Source organism: Numida meleagris, chromosome 12 (assembly GCF_002078875.1).
Source record: "Numida meleagris isolate 19003 breed g44 Domestic line chromosome 12, NumMel1.0, whole genome shotgun sequence".
Classification (NCBI taxonomy): domain Eukaryota; kingdom Metazoa; phylum Chordata; class Aves; order Galliformes; family Numididae; genus Numida; species Numida meleagris.
Window position 1 is genome coordinate 11,725,780 of NC_034420.1, and position 25,723 is coordinate 11,751,502.

The 25,723-nt window shown below is 44.4% G+C and overlaps 2 protein-coding genes across 10 annotated transcripts; one reads left to right on the forward strand and one right to left on the reverse strand.

Annotated features, from left to right (window-relative positions):
* On the reverse strand, positions 5,878 to 15,976 carry MFAP3 (microfibril associated protein 3). Of its 5 annotated transcripts, none has more exons than XM_021410358.1 (4): positions 15,903 to 15,922; positions 13,404 to 13,421; positions 11,274 to 11,734; positions 5,878 to 9,925 (listed from the first exon to the last, which is right to left on the reverse strand). In XM_021410358.1, exons 3-4 carry the CDS (start codon positions 11,551 to 11,553, stop codon positions 9,180 to 9,182), a joined length of 1,026 nt encoding a protein of 341 aa, XP_021266033.1. In that variant the 5' UTR covers positions 11,554 to 11,734; positions 13,404 to 13,421; positions 15,903 to 15,922; the 3' UTR covers positions 5,878 to 9,179. The 5 variants fall into 5 exon arrangements, with proteins under 5 accessions (XP_021266033.1, XP_021266031.1, XP_021266030.1 ...); XM_021410356.1 differs by having other exon boundaries at positions 13,316 to 13,421; positions 15,903 to 15,919; XM_021410355.1 differs by lacking the exon at positions 13,404 to 13,421 and having other exon boundaries at positions 15,903 to 15,976.
* Positions 15,858 to 25,716, forward strand: FAM114A2 (family with sequence similarity 114 member A2). 5 transcript variants are annotated; one of them, XM_021410351.1, is made up of 15 exons: positions 15,858 to 15,975; positions 16,569 to 16,709; positions 16,840 to 17,042; positions 17,222 to 17,318; positions 17,769 to 17,864; positions 18,143 to 18,255; positions 19,156 to 19,290; positions 19,454 to 19,612; positions 20,194 to 20,317; positions 21,320 to 21,399; positions 22,065 to 22,193; positions 22,399 to 22,538; positions 23,304 to 23,376; positions 23,907 to 23,960; positions 24,714 to 25,716. In XM_021410351.1, exons 3-15 carry the CDS (start codon positions 16,845 to 16,847, stop codon positions 24,813 to 24,815), a joined length of 1,500 nt encoding a protein of 499 aa, XP_021266026.1. In that variant the 5' UTR covers positions 15,858 to 15,975; positions 16,569 to 16,709; positions 16,840 to 16,844; the 3' UTR covers positions 24,816 to 25,716. The 5 variants fall into 5 exon arrangements, with proteins under 5 accessions (XP_021266026.1, XP_021266025.1, XP_021266023.1 ...); XM_021410350.1 differs by having other exon boundaries at positions 15,872 to 15,959; XM_021410348.1 differs by having other exon boundaries at positions 15,958 to 16,080.

Sequence of the window (25,723 nt, forward strand, 5' to 3'; positions counted from 1 at the left end):
TATCTCCTGGGCTCACTCCTGTTGCTGATTGACTCCCATCCCTGGGATGAAGTTAACGAGGAGCAGCACGTGGGCAGATCCCGCTCAGAGTGGGATGCAGCGAGGGGGTGGCGGAGAGAGATGCTCGGGGTGACTCAGTGCCCAGCTCCGCTCTCAGCTTTGGAAAGCAGCTCCCTCCCTCCCCACCCCCAAGCCAAAAAAAAAAAAAAAAAGCGGTGACAGCTTGATTTAGTGCTGGATAATGAGGCAATTGTGAGGAGGATGGGTACAGCGGGAGCTTTGCTTGCCAAATCGTTCGGCTTAATTGATCAAATATTTTTATGCATCGTTTATTCCTTTAAGGCGACCGTAAGCCTCCTCTCCTGCTGCACTGAAATGAAAAGAGCAGCGCTGGAAATCACCCAGGCTGAGCCCTGCTGGGATGGGCGGCTGCTGGGGACACCCCGGCCACCACAGACCCCACGTGCTGAGGGGCCAGGGGAAGGGTGGGCGAGCGGACCCAGGGCATGCAGCAGGCAGGGGCACAGCCATGGGCAGTGGCTGTCTGTCCAGGCTTGTCCCGAGGTCCTGGCAGGAACGCAGGGCAGTGCCATGTGGTAACCTGCCCTGTGCCAGCCCCTGTCCTCGCTGCCCGCAATGTGATGCCAGTGCCCCGCTAGCGAAGCTGGACAAACAAGGAATTACTAGGAAATGCTTTCCCCATGCAATTAAGTCACTGTAATCACTAAATCCCTCCATCAAAGCTGCATCTGTTAATCTACGAAGAAAGAAGGACAAACCAAATCCTTCATCGCTGGCTTTTATCTCCTGCCCTCCTGCTGCTGGGCTGCCCCTGGGGGACATGTCTCACATCCCCTGCCCACCAAGCAGCCCCTTCTGCCAGGGCTGGTGCTGCCGGGGGCTGTGCTGGGGGTCTGCTGCCCACCCAGGCTCTAATACACTGTATTTGGCACCGTGGGGAAAACTCACAGCTGGATGGGCTATGGAACCCCATGGGATCAGTGGGACCCTGTGGGCATTGCATGACCCCACGTGGGCTGTGGTGAGGGGTTGCAAGGCCTCAGGGGAGGACAGTGCTGCGGCCCTGCACAGCAATGCCCAGCTGCAGCTCGGTGCCTGCGAGTGCCAGGCTGCTTTCTCCGTGCTCAAAACAAGAGCTGCCTCTAGTGGCAATGGGGATGGCCTCGGGGCTTGTGCCAGCTCCAGGCTGGAAGCTCCTTCCCCATCCTGCTCTGGGATGTTCTCTGCACAGAGTAACTCACTGGGGCTGCACATGAGTGGGTCCCTGCAGCATCCCAGTGCATCCAGAGCATCTTCCTGCTCCAGCCCAAATCTCCAGGCACTGCTCCCGTCCCCATGTTCCTGCTGTTTGGGTTCAGCATGGCATGTAATGGCCTTGACCTGGGCTGCCTTTCAGCTGAACGAACGCGTGTCCTCAGCCAGCCTGGGGCTGCCGAGAGAAGAGCAGCGGCAGATGTGTGCTGCAGACCTGCAAGGACAGCGTGATGGGAAGCAAAGTACAGTTCCTTGGACTCCAGGAGATCAGCAGAGACGTGGGAAGTGACACAACTCATGGACCAGAGGTGTGCTTCATGCTGGAGTGGCTTCAATAGGGCTCAAAGGGACCAAAGGGATCGGTGTGTCCCATTGCCCCCAGACATGGTGCATCCTTGTGGTCTCCTCACACCTTGCCCATGTCCTGCTCTGCTCTGAGGTTGCCCTAGGGACCAGGAGATGCTGAGCTGAGAGCTGGGAGATGAGGCAGCTGATGGATACCACATATTCCAAGATGCTGTTTTGGATAATCCTGACCCACAAATTCTATTCTCTCCTATTCAACATCCTCCATGCCAAACTTTCCACATAATTCCCCTAGAACTGTCCTCGTTGTTCCACTAGAACACAAGCTGCCAGGTAACTTCATCACTCTTTTGGAGCTCCTCCTGGTTGCCCAAGGTCAGGTGAGCCCCACCATCAGCCCCGGGATGCAGAGGTTTCTTCTCCCACGTGCAGTTTTCTGCACTTTCCTCTTGGTTCAGAGCGAGCCTGGTGATGCTAGATTTCCCCAACAGCACACACAGGGATGCTCCTCGCTGCTCCTGCTCTCTACAGTCCAAAATCTCAGGGGAAAAACACCTGGCTCCACTTGCAGAGGATGCTGGTTGAAGTTCTTTATGACCATTGATGGTATTTGCGGCTCTGCATTTAGAAATGATGATAAAGGCAATCAAACTGACAGGAATGAAGACAGATGGGGAGCTCACTGCAGCCAGCGAAGGATTCCCTGCCTTCAGCTTGCAGCTGTGATTTGTATTTCATTCGCACCTACAGGCTTGGAGCAAAGAGCAGGGCAGCAGTGCTTCACAAAAACACTGGATGGAGTACAACCAGCACCGAAATGTCCACGCTTGAGCTTCTAGAGCTGCTTGTGCCTCCTTCAGCCATCCCCATGAAATATCACTGCAGTCATAAACTTTGCCCAGAAATATTCCGGGGAGCAGAGCTCACCGCTCACAACTAACAGCCCTTGCTTCTCCCCCAGTCTTGTCTCGTCATGGCTGTGCCCTCCCTCCTTCCGTTTACTGTTTGATGCTGTTTTCTCATCTTACCTTTGCATATTGTCATGCCACCAACAGGGACAGTGCCAGCCCTTACTGTCTTTGTAAGACGAAGTCGTCAACAGGGCTCTGTGTCTGTGCTGATACGGTATCCATGCAACCTGTGTCTCAAGGATCGTGTTTGCTTTATTTCTCCAGATTAAAAAAAAAAAAACACAGCACAAGAACAGCCTCGCTACGAAGAGTTCTAGCAGTTAATTAGCTTCCACATTGAAAGGGCCACTGCCCGGCAGCTAAAAATCATCGTGTTTGAATGGAGAATTAAGTCAGCCAACCAATAAATCTGAGCAACAAAACAGTCCCTTTAGCTCCAAGGAGCTCTCTTTCCTCAAAACACTGATAAATGGCTTTTTCTCAGAGCCCACGAGGTCATCAAATTAATAAAGCATTTCAAGTAATGTATGGAAGAGAAGTGACACCCTGTTGCAAGAGATTTGCTGTTGAAATCAACTCTCTATAACAGAACGTGATGCATGTAGGGCTTCCAAAGCAAACGCATCCTCTAATGTAGGGCAGTTGTCCAAACTCCTTCACGTCTGTTCTGGGCCAGTGTCCTCCTCCTCAGTCAGTACTAGGGAGAGTTCAGTGGGAGGAAAAAAATATGAAAATTTGGGATTTTCCAATTGACCACGCAAGAATTTCAGAGTATTTACCATGAAGAAAAGAGAAGGCACTAACGAGGGAAAGTAAGTGAAGTGTGGAAAAGCTCTTGAAATGATGGTGGTGCACGGTCACATCCTTGGCATGTTCATGCCCGTTGTAGGGATTGCCTCCCATGCCCCACCACACACGTGTATGAAGCAATTGCAGGAATGCTGCACCCAAAATACTGCATTTATAGGCTTGACAGGACCAGGGACAGGAACTTTGCCTGCCAGCTCTGACACCAGGGACACTTGTATGACCCAGCACGGTAGGATGCGAGCCTCTCCCCTAAACTGAAGGCTGGATATGTCCTCTCACTACCTGACTGAAATGCCTTTCTGCAAGCTTGTGTTGGACTTGAAACAATTTTGTATGAAATATATGTTTAATAATAGGTAGCACAGAGGCACCGAATAGGACAAACTCTGAAAAACAGAGCTAGCAATCGCCTCTGCAATATGGCATCCACTGGGTACCCTTCTTCATGAAATCCTCGCCTAGGTTTCATTTGCCTTCGATTTACTCGGAGCATAAAGCCCTCGAGAGCCTCTGGTATGATTATAACCACAGCACCACGGCCTCCCATTGGGATCCCCACGTGGTGCCCATCGCTATGCTGGGACAGCCCATGTCCCAGGGCCGTGCTCATCGCTCCCTGGCTCCCGCCACAGTCAACACACAATCCTGGCAGCACACAGACAACTCCAGCCTCCGTGCGGGCTCATTGGCATGCAGCAGAAAGCCCAGATGCCATATGGAGCGTGGAGGCAGATGGATGGACATATGCATCATCTGTGTGCGTCTCCGCTGATGTAAATGTCCCAGCGCAAGCATTAACGCTCGAGTATATGGTTTGCATTTGGGGCGCGAGAGAATTTTTCTCCCATAAAATAAATAAAAGACGTTCTGAGCATCTTGGGATGCAGCCATTCTAATCCTTTTATTCCTTCCAAAGGAAAATGATTCCATATTCAGGGCACTGTGCAAACAATTAATTAGCCTAATGAAAATGAAAGCCCTAATTGCCTGATATTATTATGATCATTGGCCGCCAAGCGTGACCAAGGAATAGGCACTGTCCTACCAGTGAGAAAGCTGCACTTTCTGCCTTTTCGGGATTTTTTTTTTGACATTTCAATGTCTAGCAAAACATTTCATTTTTTTTTCCTGTTTTTGGAGCGAGGCTGCAACGCTCCCTTCCGCATGCGGAAAAACTGGCAGTGTTCGGAGACATCTGAATGAGCTGCTGCTATACAATGAAAGAAGTGCACAGAAGAGATACCCAGCTGGTGTGCAATGACCTGGTGGACAGGCGGCAATGGAGCCAGCACTTGCCTGAGCTGAACGACACGGAGGTGCCCCCGCTGCGTCTCCTCCAGGAGATGAACCAACTTACAGGAGTGCTGCAACGCAAGGGAAACGATCTTTTTCAGGGGACACACCGAACATTGAAGTACAATCGTCCTTAATGCAGCTCCGTTTTCAATTATCTGTTGTTACCCAAATGGAAAAGTGCTTTACATTCAGGCAGATGAACTTTTTCACCGTGGGTAGGATCATGAGGAGTCGAGTTACGGGAGCTTAAGAAAATGAACCATTCTCATTCATGCGTATCTCATAAGGGAGATAGAAAGCAGATGCTGACTCAACACTGACCCAGCCTGAGGAGTACGGGTCCAATAATTCTTCCTTTAAGCAAATGATTCTCATAGGAAAATCTCCAAGATTCAGCTTTAATTCTATTATCTTCCTTGCGCAGAGAGTGGCAGCCAGAGACTACTCTTTAAAAATGGAGTGGGCGAAGTCTGCTCTCACACTCAAACAGCTCCAAAGACTTTACTATGGAAGGTTTCTCAGGAAGCTGTATTTTGGATGAGGAGGTCGGATTGCAGTTTTTAAACTGTATTAGGGGCACTTTTATAGGCTGGCACCCAGAGGTGCAGAAGCCCATACAGAAGACATTCACTCTCACACAGCATCAGGCACTCACATGGGAAATGGGGTTTCCTGGTGTTACTGGTGATAGAAAGCTCCTCCCTTAGGGCCTCGGGATCAATCCTATGGCAGAGTTTAATGCTCTGAATGGCTGCAACGCGATAGGAACCTGAACCTGGTCACTGAAATGAGGAGGAAAACAATTACAGATTTGGTCACTTGAAGGCTTTCAATACTCCACATTTGCACTGAGTTGACTTTTATGAGACAAGCTGTCTCCAAATACACCATCTTTGGTGTAACTATACAATCACGCAGAAGAGGTAAGAACAGAAAATAAAGGTTTGTAGTTGAGGGTCCCTGCTCTTCACAATCACCTTCTCACCTTGAAAAAGTGAAACTGAGGGATGCACGGGCCTTACTGAAACCATGTCAGGTCTGCAAGCATTTGTTTCTGCAGCGGGCAACAGTTATTACAGATGCTGCTGGGGACTCTGAGACACAGAAAATGCCAATCCCGAAGATGTCAGAGCAGGAACTGTCTATCAGATGGCTGAATGTCCTGGCAGATTTAACGAGGCGGCTACCAGCATTCTGCAAACCTGAACGCAGCTACTACTCAACCTCCCATCGCCTGTTGCTCACCTCTCACTGACAGAAAAGTAAATCCAAGGAAAAGGAAGCCTTTGTTTTTCATTTATTTTGCAAATCTACCATTTCATTTTATGAAAGTATGAAATCCTATGTGGTTACATTAAACAGCGACGTTACAATCCATATAATACAAATAACCACTACAAAGTTATTTTTAGGTACTCTTGGGTAATGAGTAGATTCCATGTTATTTTAAATAAAAAGGAGTTATAAAGAAGAGATAAAACAGCCTTGAGATTGTCGAAGAATTCAGTTTGAACCAAGGAAACCACTGTAGAATCTCCTTGTCCTAAGAAAAGTCAGAAACACTGTCATTTATACAATCTTTCAATGTTAATTTTCAGTTAGTCACATCGAACAAACCTACGTGCACACAGCTAGTCAATAGAAGAGTTCACAAGTTGTTTGGAAACCAGTGGCAGGTTTCATTCTCTGCAATTCACGTTTCCTGCATAACACCACCACCCTCCTCGCTCTCAGACGCACAAAAAACCTGTAATATTGTTTGTAAAATACACTGAGGCTTCTCATCTGCTATAATTGAATTCAGTGGGAGTAGGATCAGATCCTACATTTAATAAGTACCACTGATTCACTGAAAGTCTTGCCAAACAGCTTCCTTCCCAGGGATGAAATTAATTTGGGAAACCAAATACTGTAATAATTCAGGAAAATACTTGGTTTTACTACCCAGCAATTGACACGGCAATTGCATTTCTGAGGACCTTTATGCAAGAATCTTTCATCTCCACCAGGAACAGGGACACACGGAGACACCACGTAACTGCGCTTAGTGAGAACTCGCAGCTACGTAAATAACGCATAAAAATCAAAGAACAGATTGAGTTAATCTAGAAACTCCTCTCCTGACACGGATCTGAGGCACCTCTAGGATCGCCCTGCTGCCTGCAAGCTGCCGCTCCTGATGAGACATCTGTCAATCACAACCGCGTAACTGCTTCCACGGAAGCAATTAAATGGAACTTTGATTTTGTAGTTCCGTCTCTACATCGCACGTATAGGAAGGGGGAAACATCAAAGATGCCACTGCCACATGTAATGCAATAGCTTCACAGAAGCAAGGAGAGCTGTTTTGCAAAAACTGGCAGGAGCAGGCACGATGCCAAGGGCCTGTGGCTCAAAAAAGATTAAAAGAGCTTTCAAATAGGACATCCAAAATGCTGCAAACCCCCAGATCTGTGCTCAGGCAATAAATCTGCAGAGCTCACTGTAGGGCAGAAGTGAAGGCAGCAGCATCTTGGCAGGGCTTCTGGAACTAGGCCTTTATCCACAAGTGTGGCTCCTAACACAGATCACCAAAAACTTTTTTAAAAAGCACAGGTTACACAAAACGATACAAATTTTTCACCTGGACAGAAAGTGCCACCAAACCATAGAAATTAACAGGAAGCTACAGCAGAGGGCAGTATCTATTGTGTCTACAGCAGGCTTTCCTCCCCTGAAGCAGATAATGTTTGCTACAGTCTTGGCAATGGTACCAAGTTGGTCAGAGCACTACTGCAACTAAGGCTAGCAGTGTTCATTCTTCCTGAAAAACTCAGCTCTTACCCCATACACCGAAGCCAAGCAGGCTGCATTCACTGGTGGCTGTCTGCAGAACTTTCCCCAGGAGGTATTTTAAAATAGTAATAGATGCTTCACTTTCCCATCATCTGATAAGATGTGATGAATGTAATTTGTTCAGACCCTTTGTTAGGAGGATGCACTACGGCAGATGCTCCACCCTGTTATTACTGCTGTGTCTGCTTACTCATGTAAATGTAGTGTCAAATCCTCTTAAGAATCCTGAACAGCCTTCCAGAATCACTTGTTCGACTGACATTTTTGTAATAATACGGAAAAGAAAAAAGAGTTGTGGGAAATTAAATGGTGCTCCCGTTGCCAAGTTGTTTAAATTATACGGCAGAATGGTTCCAGTAGTTGTAAAAAATTAATTTGTGGAGTTTTTACAACCCTTACATCTACTAAATCTCGATAGGATATATTATGCTCTTTAAGTGATACAACTTATAAATGCTAGGGAGAAAAAAAAAATCAGCACCAATGTGTGAAAGAACATCCTTGATTCTTGTCTGCCCGTGGCTTCCACGAGGCCGGAGCCCCACAGCTGAGGAAGGAAGCTGAGCAGGAGATCCTTGGTGCAGCACGTATGTGTGTAGGTACAGAATTCAGCTGCCTTTCCTCTGCAGCAGATGGGAGAGGGCACGGCCTCCAACTGCTCCACTTCAAACAAGGGCCGGCAAGCAGCTCAGCCAGCCACTCTGCTAAGCCCTCTCTCCCACTGCTTTCTGAAAGCACTGGCCACAGTAAAGTCAGTGGCATTGCTTTTTTCCCCTCTCTTATTATAAAGTCCAGAAATAACTGCCTGAGGTACCTTACCTGTAGATGAATTCCTGCTTAAGTTAAGTTATGCCACTAGACGATTCCTGTCATTCTTTTCTCACAACAACGTCAAATGCAACATGAAACTTTGGATTCTCTATAGCGAGTGAAATCAGCAGAGCCAAAAGAAAGACAGTGCCAGTGGTACCGCCCACTGCTCTGCTCTGAGACAGAACCAGGGTAAGGCGCGTTGGCAATCAGCACCAAGCTGAAGTGACAAGGTTTGTAACAATTCGCTTTCCGCACGCTAGAGTACACACGAGTTTTCCGCAGACGCATGGAAAGCAGAGATCCCCTGGTTGTTCTCTAAGCTGCTACACCACTTCGTTTAATTCAGCAGCAGATCCTGGTGCAATTATTTTTTTCTAAGTACAGTACATTTTGATAGCAACATAGAAGCACACCACGCAAAACAGATTTGTTCAAGCTCACCGTGGTTCTGATGGGCTACACGCACTGCGAGGCAGTTCAAAAAGAGCACACGACTCAATTCATCACGATAACAACACTGACTTAAAGGAATTCTGCTTCCACTTTGTGAAGAACAGGCTCACAAGGGCAAAGATCTTATTGCAACTTGTTCTGCTCAGCTTGGCTACTTCTAATACAGATCAGAAGTATCAGAGGGTACCAAGGTGTTGATCATAAAGAATTCCTGTTTTGTAAATGTTTTAAGTAAAACAAGCTTGCTTCAAAAAGAAAAGCCACTGAACAATAATTCAAACAGCCTTCTCTTAGATTGGAAACTGTTAAAACAGAGAAACACTGACGGGAAATACAGATTCAGTAGTAGTACTGGCACCTTGCAATTTGGAAAAAAAAAACAGCTCTTGTGCACGTGGGATGAGGCAGCTTGTTTGCAGATCCCTTTCTCACCGTCTGCCACAGTCACCCGTGCTCCTGTCACCACAGATGTGGCTGGGTTCAGCAGGTGCCTTCCTCAGAAGGAGCAAACTGGCAGCTGTCATGAGAAACGCTGTCAATGCTCTGCGCTTCTGCCTGCGGGTGAATGGACACCTGAACAGCTATTTCTTGGCCTTGTTCATTCACGGACCCATCGTCAGAATCCCCGGCCGGTGAATCGCTGCGCTTGATCTCCGGGTTGATGGGGTATATCGCAGCTTGGGTACCGCAGGCTTGGGTTTGCTTTTCTGCCTCACCGACTTCATCAGGATCATCAACTCGCACAGCCTCAAAGATCTCTTCCATGAATGCCCTGCAATTAAGGATCAGTGGTGGAAGGGGAATGCTTCTGGCAAGCTCTTCAATGTACCGAGCAAACTCCATGGTCTTAAACTGAGTGACTTTGGCCAGCTCTAGCGTTTTGGCAGACGTAATGATGGGGATACGCTTGGCTATCTCAAAAGCCTTCTGAAGCTTCTCAGCCCCTTCCGTCCTGAAGAACTCATTGATAGCCTTCTCTGTTTTGCGGAGGTGACTGCTCATCATGCACAGACGAGTTATGTTTAAAATGAGGGTGATAGCAAAGGCAACGAGGCACACAATCATGTAGTAAATGCTCATGTCTCCCGAGGTGAAGGTGACTCTCAGGGTGACGGTGTAATACAAGGTGTTGTTACGATTAACAGCCGCACACGTGTACCGTCCCCGGTCAGCAAAGTTGACCTTTGTGATGTTAAGGAAATTATCAGCAATCCTCCACCGTCCACCTGGGGGTTCAGAAGAAGTAAAGTGAGCTCACGTAACACAAATAACCAGGCAAACTAGAGACGTGCTGCTTGCTCCACAAGCCTCACAGGAAGCACTCCATTTCTAGCATAACACAGTAGGCCAAGAAGGAAGATTTCCTTTTTATGCCTGTGACACAGAAAGCCCTAACTCAGTTCCCCATCCTACTGCTTAATGGTGAATCACTCCGCGCACTTGCGACTCCGGTTCTTGTTTTCTCTCATATGTATTTTCCAGAGTGCTTTTGCACTGCTAGTTCTTTCTGACAGGGAACTTAATTCTCAAATAGAACTTCTCACCCACTGCAATTCACTATGTTGAAAGACTGTCCTCTACAGACTCTAACGTTCCGTATGTTCTGAGTCAAAAGTCAAGTGACCCATGAAAAAGATCGCAGTCTGTAAATGGCTCAGCTGGCAAAAGAACCCAGAATTTTCTTCAGACACAGCTTTCTGCTGAGCATGCAGTGCTGATACACAAAACTTATGTAAAAAGAAATCAATAAAAGAAGCTTTATGCAGTATTTCCTATGGGTTTATAACTTGGGGGAAAAACTGTTTTCATAACTCATTCTTCTAATTAGGCTACTCTGAACTAATTTCCAGATGGCACTATAACTACAAAGAGGTTACTGAATACTTAAAGCAGTATGACAGCCTCTGAGAAGATCCTATCAATTAGCTCAATGACCTTCATTAATACTAACACAGGATACCACATGGATCTCTAAAAGCCTTTTTTTTTTCTTTGAAAATTAAAAATTGGAGGGACAGAATGATAAGAGCCAATGGTGAGGAAACTATTTCTCTGTATGAAAGGGTTAAGTAGCATGTATTTCAACCTTGGCCATTACAAGCTGTGTTGGTTTCCACAATCTAAGCAGTGTGTAAACCAGAAAATAAATGTAATCAGTTACCTCATGCTTTATAAAATCCTGTAACAAAATTAAAGCAAGGTTTGACAGCTCGAAAAGGTCATAATTGTGGAGACTTGTATTTAGCTCATGGGTTTGAAAAGATATAATATAAACCAGAGCAGTAATAACATCAGTTACAATCTGGTAGGGTGTACACTCAGTTCTTCTGTACTTCATACTATGATGTTTCTTGAACAAAATGGCAGAAGGGCACCATACCAGGATGGGTGGGCTAGGACTTCAGAACTTGGGTATAAAGCCTGATCCACCACGTGCCAGAGCTTTGTCTTGCTCTCTCCTATTTCCCAACTGTAAAAATGGGAGGATAGGAAGAGAATACAAGAAAGTTCCAGAGATTTTCATGTACTGTATAAACACAGAATGCCCGGACATAAAACAGCAGAGAAGCTCACCTTCATCGTTCTGTTGAAGCAGGTGTCCTTTGGAGTTATACCAAAGAATATATTCATATTGGCTGATGTTCACTTTACATTCAATTAAAATACTGGTCCCCTCTTTGGCTATGATATCATGGTGTGCTGGGGAACTTGCTGAAGCTTGAGGCACTGGATGTAGTGATGTATTGAAAGAATCAAAAGCAAGTGTCCCATTAGAAGCTACATTTTCCAGGGTAAGTCCAATCGAAAGATCAACACTAACAGTCAGAATTAACAGGCAACAGCTGAGCTTCATGGAAAGCTAGAGAAAAATGCTTTTTCATTTAATTTGGAGAAACGAGGTCATAAGATATTAAATTGTCTGCATGGATCTGAGATAGAGAGGAGGTTCTTAATTTGTTCAGTGGTAGAAAATGTCTTGGATCCAAATGTGCTTTCAAGACCATCAATATTGCGAGCGGAAACTGGAAATCCAACTGCAAAAAAAAAGCAAAACAATTAGGTTTATTAATGGCAGCATGCTTATGTTGTATTCAAATTTCATTTCTAGTGAACAGATTTCCAGTAGCGTAATATAAACTGTCAGGCAAGAGGTTCCAAATCAGAGCTTCACTCAGAACACAGGAATGGAACAAGGGTAAGAAGGCATTAACTCAACCTTCAGTCTTCTAGATGCTCATCTTCCCATCCAAATAAATAACATCGGGAACAACAATCATTAAGAGAAATGTGGCTTTAAAAAAAGAACAAGCTGTACAGACTACTCAAACTGCGTAAGTATCTTCAGGGTCAGAAAGTGGATTCTGCATCTGTTAACAGCAAAAAAAAAAAAAAAAGTGCTTCCTTAATAGAGAAAGAAAAGCAAGAGAGAGCAAATAATTTCTGCCTTCCTTTGCACCAACATCAAAGTCCCTTCACACTCTGGTTTTTCAATGCTGGTTTTTCCTTTAGCATCTAGGCATAAAAGCACTTCCACATCTGATTTTTAGCACTTGTACATCTACTTACTTGATTTTAGGGTAAAATCAGTGTTAGGTGTCTAAATGCTGGATAGTACGCTCCTTATTTCTTGCTTGGGGAAAATTATTGTGGCAGTTGCCTACAAAGGGAGGAAGTCTCTTTCTGAATAACAGGACACCAATGCCTACACATACTTCCTTTTTTTTTGGCAGCCTCTTTTGCTGCCGCTGCATTCTGGTTTTTGCTGTTATTGTTGTACAGCAAACTCCTGCTGAAAATCTTTTGCTTTATGCTGCTACATCTCAGCAGCCATATCTTGCTTATTATCTTCACCATACCAAATTCTGCCCCATATTTCACAGCTGTTTGAAAAATTATTTTCTCTAGGGACAGAACTCTCCCTTCAAATTTATGTGTGCGCAAGATATTTGAAGACATTAGGATACAGAATTTAACTTGAGGTTCTCTGCACACAAAGCTTTTTTAAAAGCCAGAATAAAACCAACTTGTGACAAAATGAGATTACACCATTAATAGAAAATCTGTAATCAATTTTCCTGGAAGCCTGATTCGAAAAAAAACCCCTCTAATTCAATATGCACTCCCTGAGGTTATGATTCCATCTAGACCTCTCCAGCGCCGTAGAAAACTATTCACAAAGTATAGAAGCCACAGGCTAAAATGTTATCTTAAAAAATATCTGACTTCACCCCACTGACTGTGTGACTTCAAATTCATCATCTTTTCTTCTAGCAATAACAAACGCAAGCAGAGTTGAATTTCATAAATATCACAATACAAAGGAATACGTTTTCTTAATAAATAATGCAGACAGTTCTTGTCCTTCCAGAATCACTAGCTAACACTGCCTAAGGCAGACAGAATTCACATCACTTACGAAAAATAATTTGCTATAAATATGTATAGCTGATTTGTACTAATTGTGTTTCCAGCAGAGACAAATTAAGCACATTCAGGAACAGGAAATTTTGCTGAATAGGAATTTGCCAGACTTGGAATTCTTTCAGTAAAAGATAACTTGCTGAAGGTCAAACCAGACTCTGGACTTGACGTCTGATGAGAAATGTGTATCTGACCCATTTCTGTTGCAGCGACTGCCAAATCATTTTCACAAAGGAGGCAAAGGAGACAGCTGTGTCCAACTCTCCTTCAAGCTTGACTGACCAACTCACTCACTGAATCCTGCAAGGGAAAAGAGAAACCAGGCTCTCTACTTGCTCCTCCATAAACAGCAATCCCTTCACCTGCCCTCTTTTCTACCTTTTCTTTCTCTGCCACGCCTCTTGCCTCTCCATTTAAAATGAGCCCAGCACTGAGAACTGTTGCACCACTGTGCTGAAGAGGATACTTTCCCACAGCAAAACAGTTAAGGAAAAAAATACCAAGATTTCTTTTGTGCATGTTTTCCACCAGTTAGACTTTGGGGGAAGCATTTCTGACTTCTGCTGCCTCTGGAGAACGGCATCCCAGCCACAGACTGCACGGGTCTGAAAATGCACTGCTAAGATTGCTGCTGACCAACCACTACCCTTTTGTTTGAAGGAGGGGTTTTAACCTTCCTTTTTTCTTTCAGACATCTGGTGTTTTCAGAGAGCTTCAGAGCCCTCGGAAGGCTGCTGACAACAGACTGGCTTATGTGGGTAACCTCGTGCAGGTTCCTTAGGTGCATGCATTGGGCTGTTAGCACGCTGTGCATGGCTGACATCTGACCTGACTTCACGAGACTTGCTGCAGCTCCAGCTGATGATAGCAATGAAGGGAACACAAACCCTGTCCCTCATTATTGAATCAAACATGGTATAGCTTCCAATCTTCCAAAACTATAATTTCCCAACTAATAATGCTTTAGATTTATTAGAGAACAATTCCAGCACCTCCTGTACTCGGCCTGTGTTATTTTTGCCATTTTAAATTATTAAATTCAAATTATTAGATTTCCAAGTGTCTGTGACATTTCTTCCAAAATGACATTAGAAACCTCAGTCAATTATTTAACACAAGAAATACTGAGCAACATTTTCCCTCATAAGAATAAGATAATTATCTTCAGTAATTGCATATGCTCTCCACTATGCCTGCACTGAGCGTGCATAATGTATAAAACATTGGTGTTGGGTCATTGAATTTTACTATTAAACTCCTCGAGGTCTGATTTATTCTAAATTGTTTGTCACATTTCACTTTTGGAAAAGCCATTATTGTTAAGCAGACAACGATCTCTCATTGCTGAATGCTGGGAAAAATAAAATGATTTGCAAAATCCGTATTCTTCATCCATCACACTCATGCAAAACAGCTGCTGGAGCTGATAAAGGATCCAAAAAGGATAAAGCCTGAGCAGTGCCAACGTTACAATGCTTCAAGACAGCATTAAACCTAAGTGAGATGAAATGTGCAGAATAGAAACTGGCTATTTTCTGGAGCTGAGCTCAACATATTGAACCTTTAGGAGACTTGAAGTTGTAACAACAAATAGCAGTGAAAGGATAAAAATCCATGATGCGTACGCTTATATGAGTCATCTTTGGCATTTCTCCTGAAAAGGAGAAGTTTGTGTTTAACTTAAAGCACCTCAAGTAGTCCCACTGAGGTCAGTGGAAATACTCTGAGTACTTAACATTACACACATTTAAAAAGCACTGCAGAATTGGGGCCCAAGAGGTTGCAAGCTATACTGCTTTGCATTCACTGATCATAACGTCATCTCACACATGGAGAAATGCAAAGCAAGAAACTGAGATACACCTCACATCCTCTTCCCACTCCCACTCCCACCTCACGCTCCATCCTCCCACCACCCTGAGCAAACAGCATGGGAGCGTATTTTAGCTTTAGGACAGTTTCCAAACAGGTTAAGTGGTGACAACGTGCACCAAATGGTACTCATTGATCACTTCTGCAGGGAGCCTGCACCCTGACTGTGGATTGGGCTGAAGTGCAGACGGTGCTACTGCCCCGCGTGGCCCCAAGCACCCTTCAGACCTGGGAGAAGCACCTGACACAGTGCTGAAGGCGTGAACTCGGCGTGGCCTGGGGAAAGCAGAATCATAGAATGGTTTGAGTTGGGAGGGATCTTTAAGGACCATCTGGTCTAACTCCACTGCAATGCGCAGACACCTACAGCTCAGTCAGGTGTGATGGAGCAAAGCTATCAGCTCCAAGGAAAAGCAATGAGCAAGGGCACAGGAAACCTGCGGAGTGCAGGGCCTCAATGGTGGGTAGGGCAGGGAGAGATGGGAGCGGGCTGCTGGAAGAGCTGTGCTGCAGGGAGACCCCACGATGAAGCTGTGTGAGAACAAGCGTGTTCCTACTAAACGCTCAAAGCAATCAAGGGTACAAATTAGAAATGAATAGCCGAGTGGCTCCAGCCACACACGCACCGACAACAGCACGACGGCCAGACACGCTGCTGGCTGGGTGAAGTCAGGCCACGCAGGCATGACGTCAGGAGGGCATGACGTCACACCACAAACCGCCTTCCTCACAGCACCTCTACGCCGAAACACCGAGCTAAGGCACGGGCCCCCACCCTGCTCCCGGCAGCAGCTGCCTCACCGTCTTCCCCACGTTCTGAGGTCGCTAAGGGAAACCTGACGTCACCGCGGCGCTGGGAGGTAGGGCCGGACCCGAAACGAACCGAGCAGAGCCGAGCCCAGCCCTCACCTCAGTCACCGCCGCCGGCCCCGCAGCCCGGATGTGCTTCCTCAGTCGCCCTTCCGGGTGCGCCGCACTTCCGGTATCAGCCAGCGGGTGCCGCTCTGCACCTCCTCTCGATGGTGCAGTCCGCCCGGTGGGGGAGCGTGGCGTTGGAGGCCCGGCTCGGCCCGGCCCGGCCAGGCTGGTGAGGCGAGGGCTCTCGTGGGCCGCCCTTGTGCGGCTTTTGGGAGTGTGACAGCGCCTTGTGGGGCTGGGAGCGCTGCTGGGGGACCGTAGGGTGCGGAGTCCCGACGAGTCTGGGGGCCTCCCGGGGCAGCGGGGAGGCCGCTGGGGCTGGGGGAGCACAGGGCCCGTGGGGACAGCGCTGTGCGGGTGCCCGCAGCCGCCGCGTTTGCATCATCCGCTCCTGGGGGATCCGGCGACCGTGTCCCCCCGTTCCCCGTGCCCGCTGTGGCACACCCCGTGTTCTTTTTGAGCACCCCAGAAAAACTCAGCCCTGAACATAAAAGCAGACCAGCTGCTTGCATCCCTCCCTGCCTGCTTTCTAATAGCTGTCCCCGTTGGTATCTAATCCCTTCCAAAGCAGCCAGTCCCAAGCAATTATATTATTTTGTTTTTCGTGAAGCAAATCATGTATTTAATCGCTTGCTGTGTGTTTTGTTTGCTTTTCAGAGCTGGTGGTGTTTCTTTCTTGCAGAGAGGGTGTGTCAGGTACAGCCACTGTGGGACTTTAAACTTCCAAGTGTGACAATTCTCCTGGCCAGACATAACTTGATGTACAAGCTCCCTTAAAAACATAATCTGTTTGTGCAGGTACACGTGGCAACAAGATGGGATTTCTGTCAGAGTTGTGCTTAATTATTTAAAGCACAGGTGTGATGCTTTTGAACTAATGTCAAAGCATGAAAGGTTATTTTATCTGCTTTGCTTTCTGTGAATGCAGTAGTCATGTCTGAAGAAGACAACGGTGAAAATCTGAAAGAGGAAACCTCTTACAAAGGTGAAAATGAGCAGAAGGTGAAAGAACTTGGCAGCACTGAGACCAATGAAGAGACACAGCATGTGCCTATGACTCGGAAAAGACCTGAACCCAAAACCTTAAGTCAGTCTGCCGGCACAGAAAAGCCCACAGCTGAAACTTCCAAGGTGTGTGTTTGTGCTTGATCTCAATAATGTGACTTGGAGTTTCATGGCTTTGTGCACAGAATGCTGAAAATTCACATTGCAGTTTGTTTGAGGAGAAAAAGCACTGTGAAAGTTACACACCACAGTCTGCGTATGTTCGTGTTACCTGAATCACTCTCCTGTGTTTTTCTTCATTAAAGGTTTCAGAACCTCCTGCACCTCAGTCAGGATGGGGGTACTGGGGAAGCTGGGGGAAATCCCTCCTGTCAACTGCATCTGCTACTGTAGCTACTGTAGGTAAGTCTCCTTATATTTGATAAATATTTTAACTATACCTCATGTTGCAGGAGCTTGTGAGCTTTTTTTTCTTGAGAATGAGATTTCTGTTGTAGAAGCAAATACTGGAAAATGTCAAGAAAACTGTTCAAGTAGTGGGGAAAACATGTACCAAAAGGTAGAGTAAGATTAAGGAGATGAACTCAACCAAAACTACCAAGTTTTCAAGGTGTTTGAATAATTTGATGTTTTAAAACTTTGCAACTTGATTTAAAACCTGAATGAAACCAGAATTAATTGCACTGGAAGGTAAGCAGTCTGCGTAGTAGTATGTTTTAGTGTGGATTAAACTGTTTTATACAGGAATAAGCCAGAATAGTAGAAAAACAATATACATCTCTGATCCTGTTTCTGTTCTTATGAGAAATAAAATATACCTCATGGATAAAGTACTGCTGCTGTCTTCTCTAGGTCAAGGTATTTCAAATGTCATAGAAAAGGCAGAAACAACCCTTGGGATCCCCAGTCCTAGTGAAATCTCTTCAGAGACCAGAGATGCTACAAGAGGTCAGTTTTTATTGCATTAAAACAGCACCAAAACAAATCTCAATATAATCAGCCCCCAAATAACATCACATTACTTCTCTCTCATATTGGTGTAGATATTTAAGTGCTAAAACAGTGCATTGCTTACTGGTGTTAGCTCTGAAAAGAAGATAGGAAAATTATCCCAGTTCTAACCCTGCTCCTGGCTAACACGTTGTGTGTGTTAATTTTCTGCACTCAGCATCTGGAAGGATCTTTCTGTGGGAGTCAGGAAGCTAATTTTCTACCTTCTAATGCAGGAAGCGAAAATCCCGATGCTAACAGCGCAGATGCAGCTGGTGATGGCAGTTCCTTTCCTATGGCTGGAGCTTTTGGAGTTTTATCAACCATCTCTACTGCTGTTCAAAGCACAGTGAGTGAGTTGGGAAAGCAGGAGAAAATGCGTTTGAGAGCGTTGTCTGAAGCATCATTTTAGGAAACTTTTAATTTTGGCTTTTGTGAGATAAATAGTGAGAGAATATGTCAACCTTCAGACAGTCGTCATCTCATGCCATGCTGACAATTGATGTGCAAGTCATCTCCAGTTTTGTTAGTTTTATGTGAACTGTTGATGTATAACAAGGATGCCCAACGGTGAACTGTGTGATGTGTGCATTCCCATGCATGTCACCTCTGTACAACCGGTTATCTGTGCTCCCTTCCTTTAGGGCATTCAGTCAAATGGAGAGTCAGACTCATTCCTGGAACATTTTCAGACAATTGTCTAGAGGTGAAACTCATTCTCCTCTTCAGAAACTCGTGAAACCAGCCCAAATTGCTTGGAAATCAGCTTGCTCCTGTGACCGTGAGAAATAGACTTCAAAGCGTCCAGTGCCCTTAGAAACTGTGCTTTTGTGATCTGCTGTCTTGTCAGTTCTCCCATGAATCTAAAATAGCTGCAGATGTTCCAGCCTTAAGAGCAGAAGTAAGCTTTCCAAGAGTTTAGCAACTGAAGACCGCAGCTGTTGCATTTTCTGATCGGAGTGTCAGAAACGAAATACTTCAGTGTGCTGAGAACCAGCTCCTTCACACAATAATAATGTTTCCTGTCAGATTCGTGTAGCTGTTTGAGTGTTGTATTAAACTGTTGATTGATAGTGTATCATGACACCTTCCTTGTCTTTATTCTCTGTTTTTGATGATTAGGATCGAATTCTGGAGTGACAAGGACCAGTTTGGCTTGTCTGGCATAACATGGCCTCAGTCTCATTTCTCCAGCTATATAGTCTTCTGTGACTTTTATGCACCAAGTATATTCCCATCTGTTTCCTAGGGAAAAAGTGTTATTACTGGAGGTCTAGATGCCTTGGAATTCATTGGGAAAAAGACAATGGATGTGATAGCTGAGGGAGACCCTGGATTCAAAAAAACAAAGGGCCTAATGAACAGAACCTCTACGTTATCTCAGGTATGGCTGTTCCATATCAACTTGTTGGTTTCTCATTGTTTTTTTTTTTACTTTCATGGTCCTGTCATTGAGCAACCATCTCTTACTATTGAGCCAAAAGCTTTCTCCTACCCTATTCTGTATCTTCTGGTATTGACCTGAGTCCTCTGCTTTTCTTTTTCAGGTCTTACGAGAGGCAAAGGAGAAAGAAGAGCAGCAGACAGCTACTGAGGTTACCATGGCTACAGAGAAGAAAGCCCATTATGGGTTACTGTTTGATGAGTTTCAGGGTCTTTCGCATCTGGAGGCCTTAGAGATGCTTTCCAGAGAGTGTGAATCAAAGGTAATGGCCTTCAGCAATTTTCCTTCTATTTTTGAGTTCAGCTGAGCAGGAAAAAAAAGATTACAGATGTATGTACATACATGCAAAATCAAGTGCTCAGAGCTTGTTACAAAGTGATTGACTGTACAACTTCACTTTGACTCCGGCATTATGATCTGCTGTTTTCCTTGGGAGCATTCTGTCCTGTCCTCAGCTCCTAGAGCCATTCTCTTTGCCTATCTAGCCTCGGTTCCTGCATTTTTTCAATAGCTTATCAAGGGGGTACTTGTTTGCTGGAGGAGAGTAGTACTACAGGCACAGCAGAGACTGTCCTCTCTGTTTCAGGGCAAGGGGAAGGGCAGGTCAGCATATACATTCAGAAGTCATTCAGATTTTTATAAAGGAAATGATTTGAATAACTCTGTAAGAATCTACTGATTTGTCTTTCCTCTTCTTCCTTCATGTAGGAAAGCACCACTTTCTCATTAATATCAGTCTGTAATGTTTTTACGTGCAGTGTAAATGAGTACTTCATCTTCCATCTTGTTTCTTTTTCTTTCTGGACTTACAACTCTCTCGTTGGCTGTTCTGCCCCTAACTAGGTGAAACTGGTTCTAAATGCCCTCTCTGGAGAAGAGTTGGACGCAGTGAAAGAGGAAATGGAGCAACTCAATGAAGCATTTTCTTTAGCTGAATTCTTTGAAGAAGAAGAGGAAGAAAAGAAAGGTAAAAACCCTGGGTTCTGGGAGGAGAAACTGGTTCTAAATGAAATTGTCAGTGCAGAACCAACTCGTCTTGAGAGTGCTAGCAATGGATGTGTTGCCACAGTTAAGTTATTCTTTAGCTAGATGCTTAATCCTAAAGCCATCTGTGGCTAGGAACATGACAGGTAGCAATGCCCTTCATCTTTGAAACGCTTCTGTGCATTACTTCTGTAGCAGAAAACATTCAGTTCTTGCCAGAGCAGGATTAGACTTACTTGACTCCTGGTCTGTTCGTACAACTGACTTTGAGCCAGTATTCATAATGCAAGGAGATGCTGGATTTCCCTATCCATAAGGGAAAGACTTTAAATAAGTTGTCTAACCTAGGGGAGAGCCAACATTTTTATTTTTTTAAGCGAGAGTTCGCCAGGAGGACCAAAAAACTTAGAGGTGTTTCCATGCAGAGAAGCCATCTGATTCTTGAGGATTACGCAGGTATAAATGTAAATTTCTTCCATTTCTTTTACCTAAATGGTTCATCAGGGAGGGCTCACACCTGCACTTGCTAGCATTTAGCATTTGATGTATCTTTTATATTTCCATGATGGATCTCACAGCCTCTCTCCCACTGTTAACATCTGCCCTGCCATATATAACAGGAGAACTTTAGGCTTTAAGCAATATTTCAGACTCTCCAAGGTAAAGCACAACTTAGTGCATTGTAAAATGCTGTGTTTATTTGATGTGTTATAGATTGCCTGCCTGTAAAAACTGAATTACCTTAGCTAAAGAGCCAGGTCTGAGAAAGCAAAAGCTGATCTTCTGGCACTGGTGTCTCCACCTTTTCAGAACTTACATTATAAATTATATGTAAAAGACCAAATGTGATGCATCCTTGCCTGAGTTCAAGGAGAAATGTAGGAAACAGTCGACAGACCTGTGCAGAACTAGTTGTGCATTGAAGTCCTGCTTGTTTCCTATATCTGTCCTTTCTGGGGATTCTTTAGCCTTCTCTTTCCTTTAGGAGATGAGGAGTTCACCAGGGAAGTAACAGAGCTGTTTTCAGAACTGTGCATCTCCACAAAGCCGGATAAACTGATCATGGTGAGTTATTACTCTAAAAGCTGGAGAGATTTCCCAGAAGACCTGCTTCTCAGTCCTGCTTTGCTTGTGAAAAGGCGTCAAGACAAGCTGTGTTTTAGATCCTTTGACAATTGGAGTTAAAAGAAATGGAGCTTTTCCTTTGAGTTTATGGGGCAAAATCATGTTCTGTAATGTTTGTGGCTCTGAATCAGTAGGCACAAGTGTGTCTTTGCCACGCTGGGCAGCAATATCTGGTGGCAAAGAAAGCTGAGCAGTAAGCTATCAGCCACTGCAGTGAAATCAGCCTACCATTTTGAATTGCAGCCCTCCTCTAGACACAAATCAGTTGGTTTTACTATGTTCGGAAGCTGGTATGAAGAAGTTATGCCCTTCTTGCCGTTGTTTCACTACCTTTCGGATCCACCAAGTGGCAGCATCATTCTGCAGACATGTTTTTGAAGCTCCTCTGTTAATCATGGCCCTGCTGGTAAATCCCAGCAGCTGGTGTTAGAGAAATGAATGTCTTCTACTACATGCATGCAGCCAACCTTCTAGAAAGTCAAGAAGGCACTAGGATAATTCGTTGTGGTTCTTTAATGTAGCTGTTTCCTTCCCTTAGGGAGGGCTAACACTCCATGTTTTGTGGTGTGCAGTGGGGCTTCATTTTAGTCATTATCTTCATACAGGTGAGGACATCTGCTCACGATTGGATAGCACAATTCAACAGCAGTCTTCCTAAAGAAGAAAAAGAGAGTGAAGAAAACCAGGAAGTAGAACCTGGAGATGGTCACCATGATGTTAAAAAATCAGTAGAGGTAACTGACCAGCGCAAACAGACAATATCTGACCACAGTGTGTTTATCTGGCTGCTGAGTTACAGTTGTGATTACCAGAACTTCTGGGTTTCTAGTTCTGCACAGATTTGGGGATCTGAGAAGGCAGATAGTATTATTTATTTGCTGTAAGTAATAAAGGCTGCTAGTTTTTGTATGATGTGAGGGGTCTTTTTAACTCTTGCAGGATATTCATGCATTTGCCATAAGAAGTCTGGCTGAACTGACAGCATACTCCATTGAAACGTTCCACAAAACCGCAGCTTTGTTTCTGCATGGCCAGAAACAAGAGGTGACTGCCACAGACAGAGCCAAGTCCCTTTCACAGTAAGTCTCTCTCTTCATAAACTTGTAGCATGTAATAACCTATGATTAAACTGTTTAATGCTTGCTTGCAGTTCCAAGGGATGCCAGGGTCTTGAATTCTGCATGGGTGTTCACTGCTGGAAAATAGAGATGCCACCCATAGCATAATTCAACTTTATCTGGTTTGAAGATATTTATTGATAAGAAAGAGGAAACCTTCCTCAAAAACTGTTACAGCCAAGAGAAATGTTTTCGCCAAGCTTCTTCTAGTTAGTAGGTAGAGATTTAAAATGTGACAAAAAACAGTTGTGTAAAAGTGATTTGTAATAACCTCTTTGCTAGTCATGTAGTATGTTAGGTACATGATATTGTAAAATTACAGCACTAATTAATAGACTGATCATACAAATAATGCACGGGGGATTTTTCTTTACAGCAGGATCTAGTTGGTAAATATATGAACTGCATAATACTTTCTACTTCAGAAAATGGTACTTGTTAGTAAAAAAGCAAGTTACTGCTGTTCCTTTTTGAATTGATGTCTGTCCTCCGACAGCTCTTTCACATCTTCAATTTTATTTACTTGTTTTTCCACCTTTCTCTTCCCCCATTTCTTTGGGGACCTTCTGGCTCTTCATAAACTGTTGAAATGCAGTGTACCAGTTTTGGTTTAATTTAACTTTATGTACGTGGAAACAAGGTATTTGTGTTTTACACGAATACTAAAAGAAAATTGTTCCTTGTAGATTGTATTTACTATGCAGCTTTCCCACTCTTCTTCCACAGAGTGACGATCGTGCTGTGTAAAGAACTGTCATCTTTCTCTAAAGAGTTTACAACGTGCTTAACGATTGCAGGGGTAAGGATTGCATCATAGTTCTTAGGGATGAGATGTGTTACTTGATTACAGCACAGCCTTGGAATCCTTACCATAAAGTGCTCATTGTGCTTTCTCATTTATGCATGCAGGTTTTGCTTTATTGTCTGGTCTCCTAGGTCAGTTTTTTGCAGACTGTGGCAGCTGAATGTGTGCTGAGCTTTTAAATGCCACCAGAGGTGTTCAGGCTGGTGCAGAATGGCTGGGGGGGGGTTGGTGCTGGCAGTACTGATGAGACAGAAGAAAATAAGGTTCACGATCCTGTTGTAGATACTACAACACATTTAGGTGTTACTGAAGATGGTATTCTTACCTCTCAGCGTTCCGGCTGCCTGCAGTTCATTTGAAGATATGTATCTGCTGCAGGGCAGATCGTCTGCACCTTGTGACTTAGCTTTCATATTGTCAAGGGAGCAGTGGTGTCTGTAACCTTAGAGAGGGTTTAGCTTTATTTTGCTTGAAGAAATATGATAAAATTTTCAATTGAGATAATATATGTCTGGTCTCTGCAGGTCAAAGAGAAGGCAGATGTGCTTAATCCCTTAATCACTGGAGTGTTTTTGGAGGTCAGTTATGCTGAAGTTAAAACTTTAAGCTAATACTTAAAAAATAGACTGTTTTTTCCACTTCACTATCCTTATGCATGCAGGGTTCTGTAATCTATAGTCTATAAGATTCTACTTAACTATCTAATAACTTACAGATTTTAATAAATGCCTGTAGATCTTCACAGGACATGTTAGTGAAGAGTGAGCTTGGGTGGTCTCAGCTGGCAGGTACGATGGGTCAGAAGATGCAGAGTAGTTTGTTCACAAATCTGGATTTCTAACGCTTTCATAGAATGCTTGAATTCAAATCTTAGACAGGCTCGTAAATCAGCATGCAAGAATCCCAACACTTCCCAGCTGTTAAGTTGGTTCTCAGTGCTTGTAAATTTCAGAGGTGGGATGGGGATTGGATGTTTCTGTTGGTGTATTCTTCCTTCCTGACACGGCGTGCTTATGTTTCTCTTTGAAATAAATCCATTTTATCTGTTACACAAAGTAGGATCCTACCTCTGGATCACACTTGATCTTGTGTAGCAGCTTTTAAGCCAGCTGCTTTTGTGCTGAGTGACATAAAGCCCCTTAAAAACTTACATTAAAATGATTTCTAGAAGGAAGCCATAAAGACCCAACAAGCAATAGGGTTTTGTTTCTTACGTACACTAATCAGTGCTGTTTGAGATATATATATATATATATATAAGGTTAGTGAAGCTGACTGGTAGCATAATTATTCATGCATCTTTTTCTTCTTTTTTTAAATTATTTTCATAGGCTTCAAACAGTGCTTCATACATCCAAGATGCCTTCCAGCTCCTGCTGCCTGTACTGCAGCTCTCTCTTATTGAGGCTAGAACGGAACTATCACAGCAATAAAAACCCATCTAATTAAGAACTTCTTGACCTTCCCGCTTCCTATTTTCCATGCTGGAGAATGATGTAATGGCTGATATTAAAGGGAAAAAGATGAACTGATCACTGCTACTGCAAGAGCAATGATTAAGTGCGGTCTGACAGTGACAGCTCTTAGAGCTCATTGAGAGATGTGATTAGCATAGCCCAGGCTGGAGGATGATGCGACAGACTTCAAGTGCAGACTGCTTCCCTGTTTCCATAGACTGGGAGTGAAGTGAAGCCTCTCTGCTGTATGTGTTGAGAAGCTCTCTAGACTGTGGAGACAGTGCTGGAGAGAAGAGTAACAGCTGTCTATTTAAGAGTTAGCTGAAGTCATGGTTGACTTTTAAGTTGGAGAGATGTAATTAGGCTCCTGAAAGCTCAGCATTGCAGCTGAAGTGGACGTTGGATAGAAGATGCAAGAGAAGGCAAACATTTTTGATTATCACCATTGATTATTTTTCAAGACTGGAAAGAATAGAACAGAGGATTCCTTGTTGAGCCATTGGTGCTGAAGAGAAGCCCCAGCTGCCTGAAGGTGTCTGCTAATGACTCAGGAATGTGGGATTGGGACTCACTGGGGTGCTGTTATTTGTTCTCTTGCAGAATGCTTGCCTCAGCACAAACTGGAAAAATGCTGATCTGGCCCTAAGAATGTGGGTACTTTACTTTAGAGCAATAAATGAGAACTGGCTAAAAGGGATTGGTTCTTGTTTGAGCAATCTAATGAGAGAATTGAGCAGTAGGATGCCCCTTTTAATGCAACTTCAAGTGTCAGCCACAGACTGTTCAGACTCAGATTCCATTTTTTTCAATTTATGTGTAAAAACAGAATAATGTAATGCTCCTTCTTGGAAGACATATTAAAGCAGGGAAAGAGGAAGCAATTT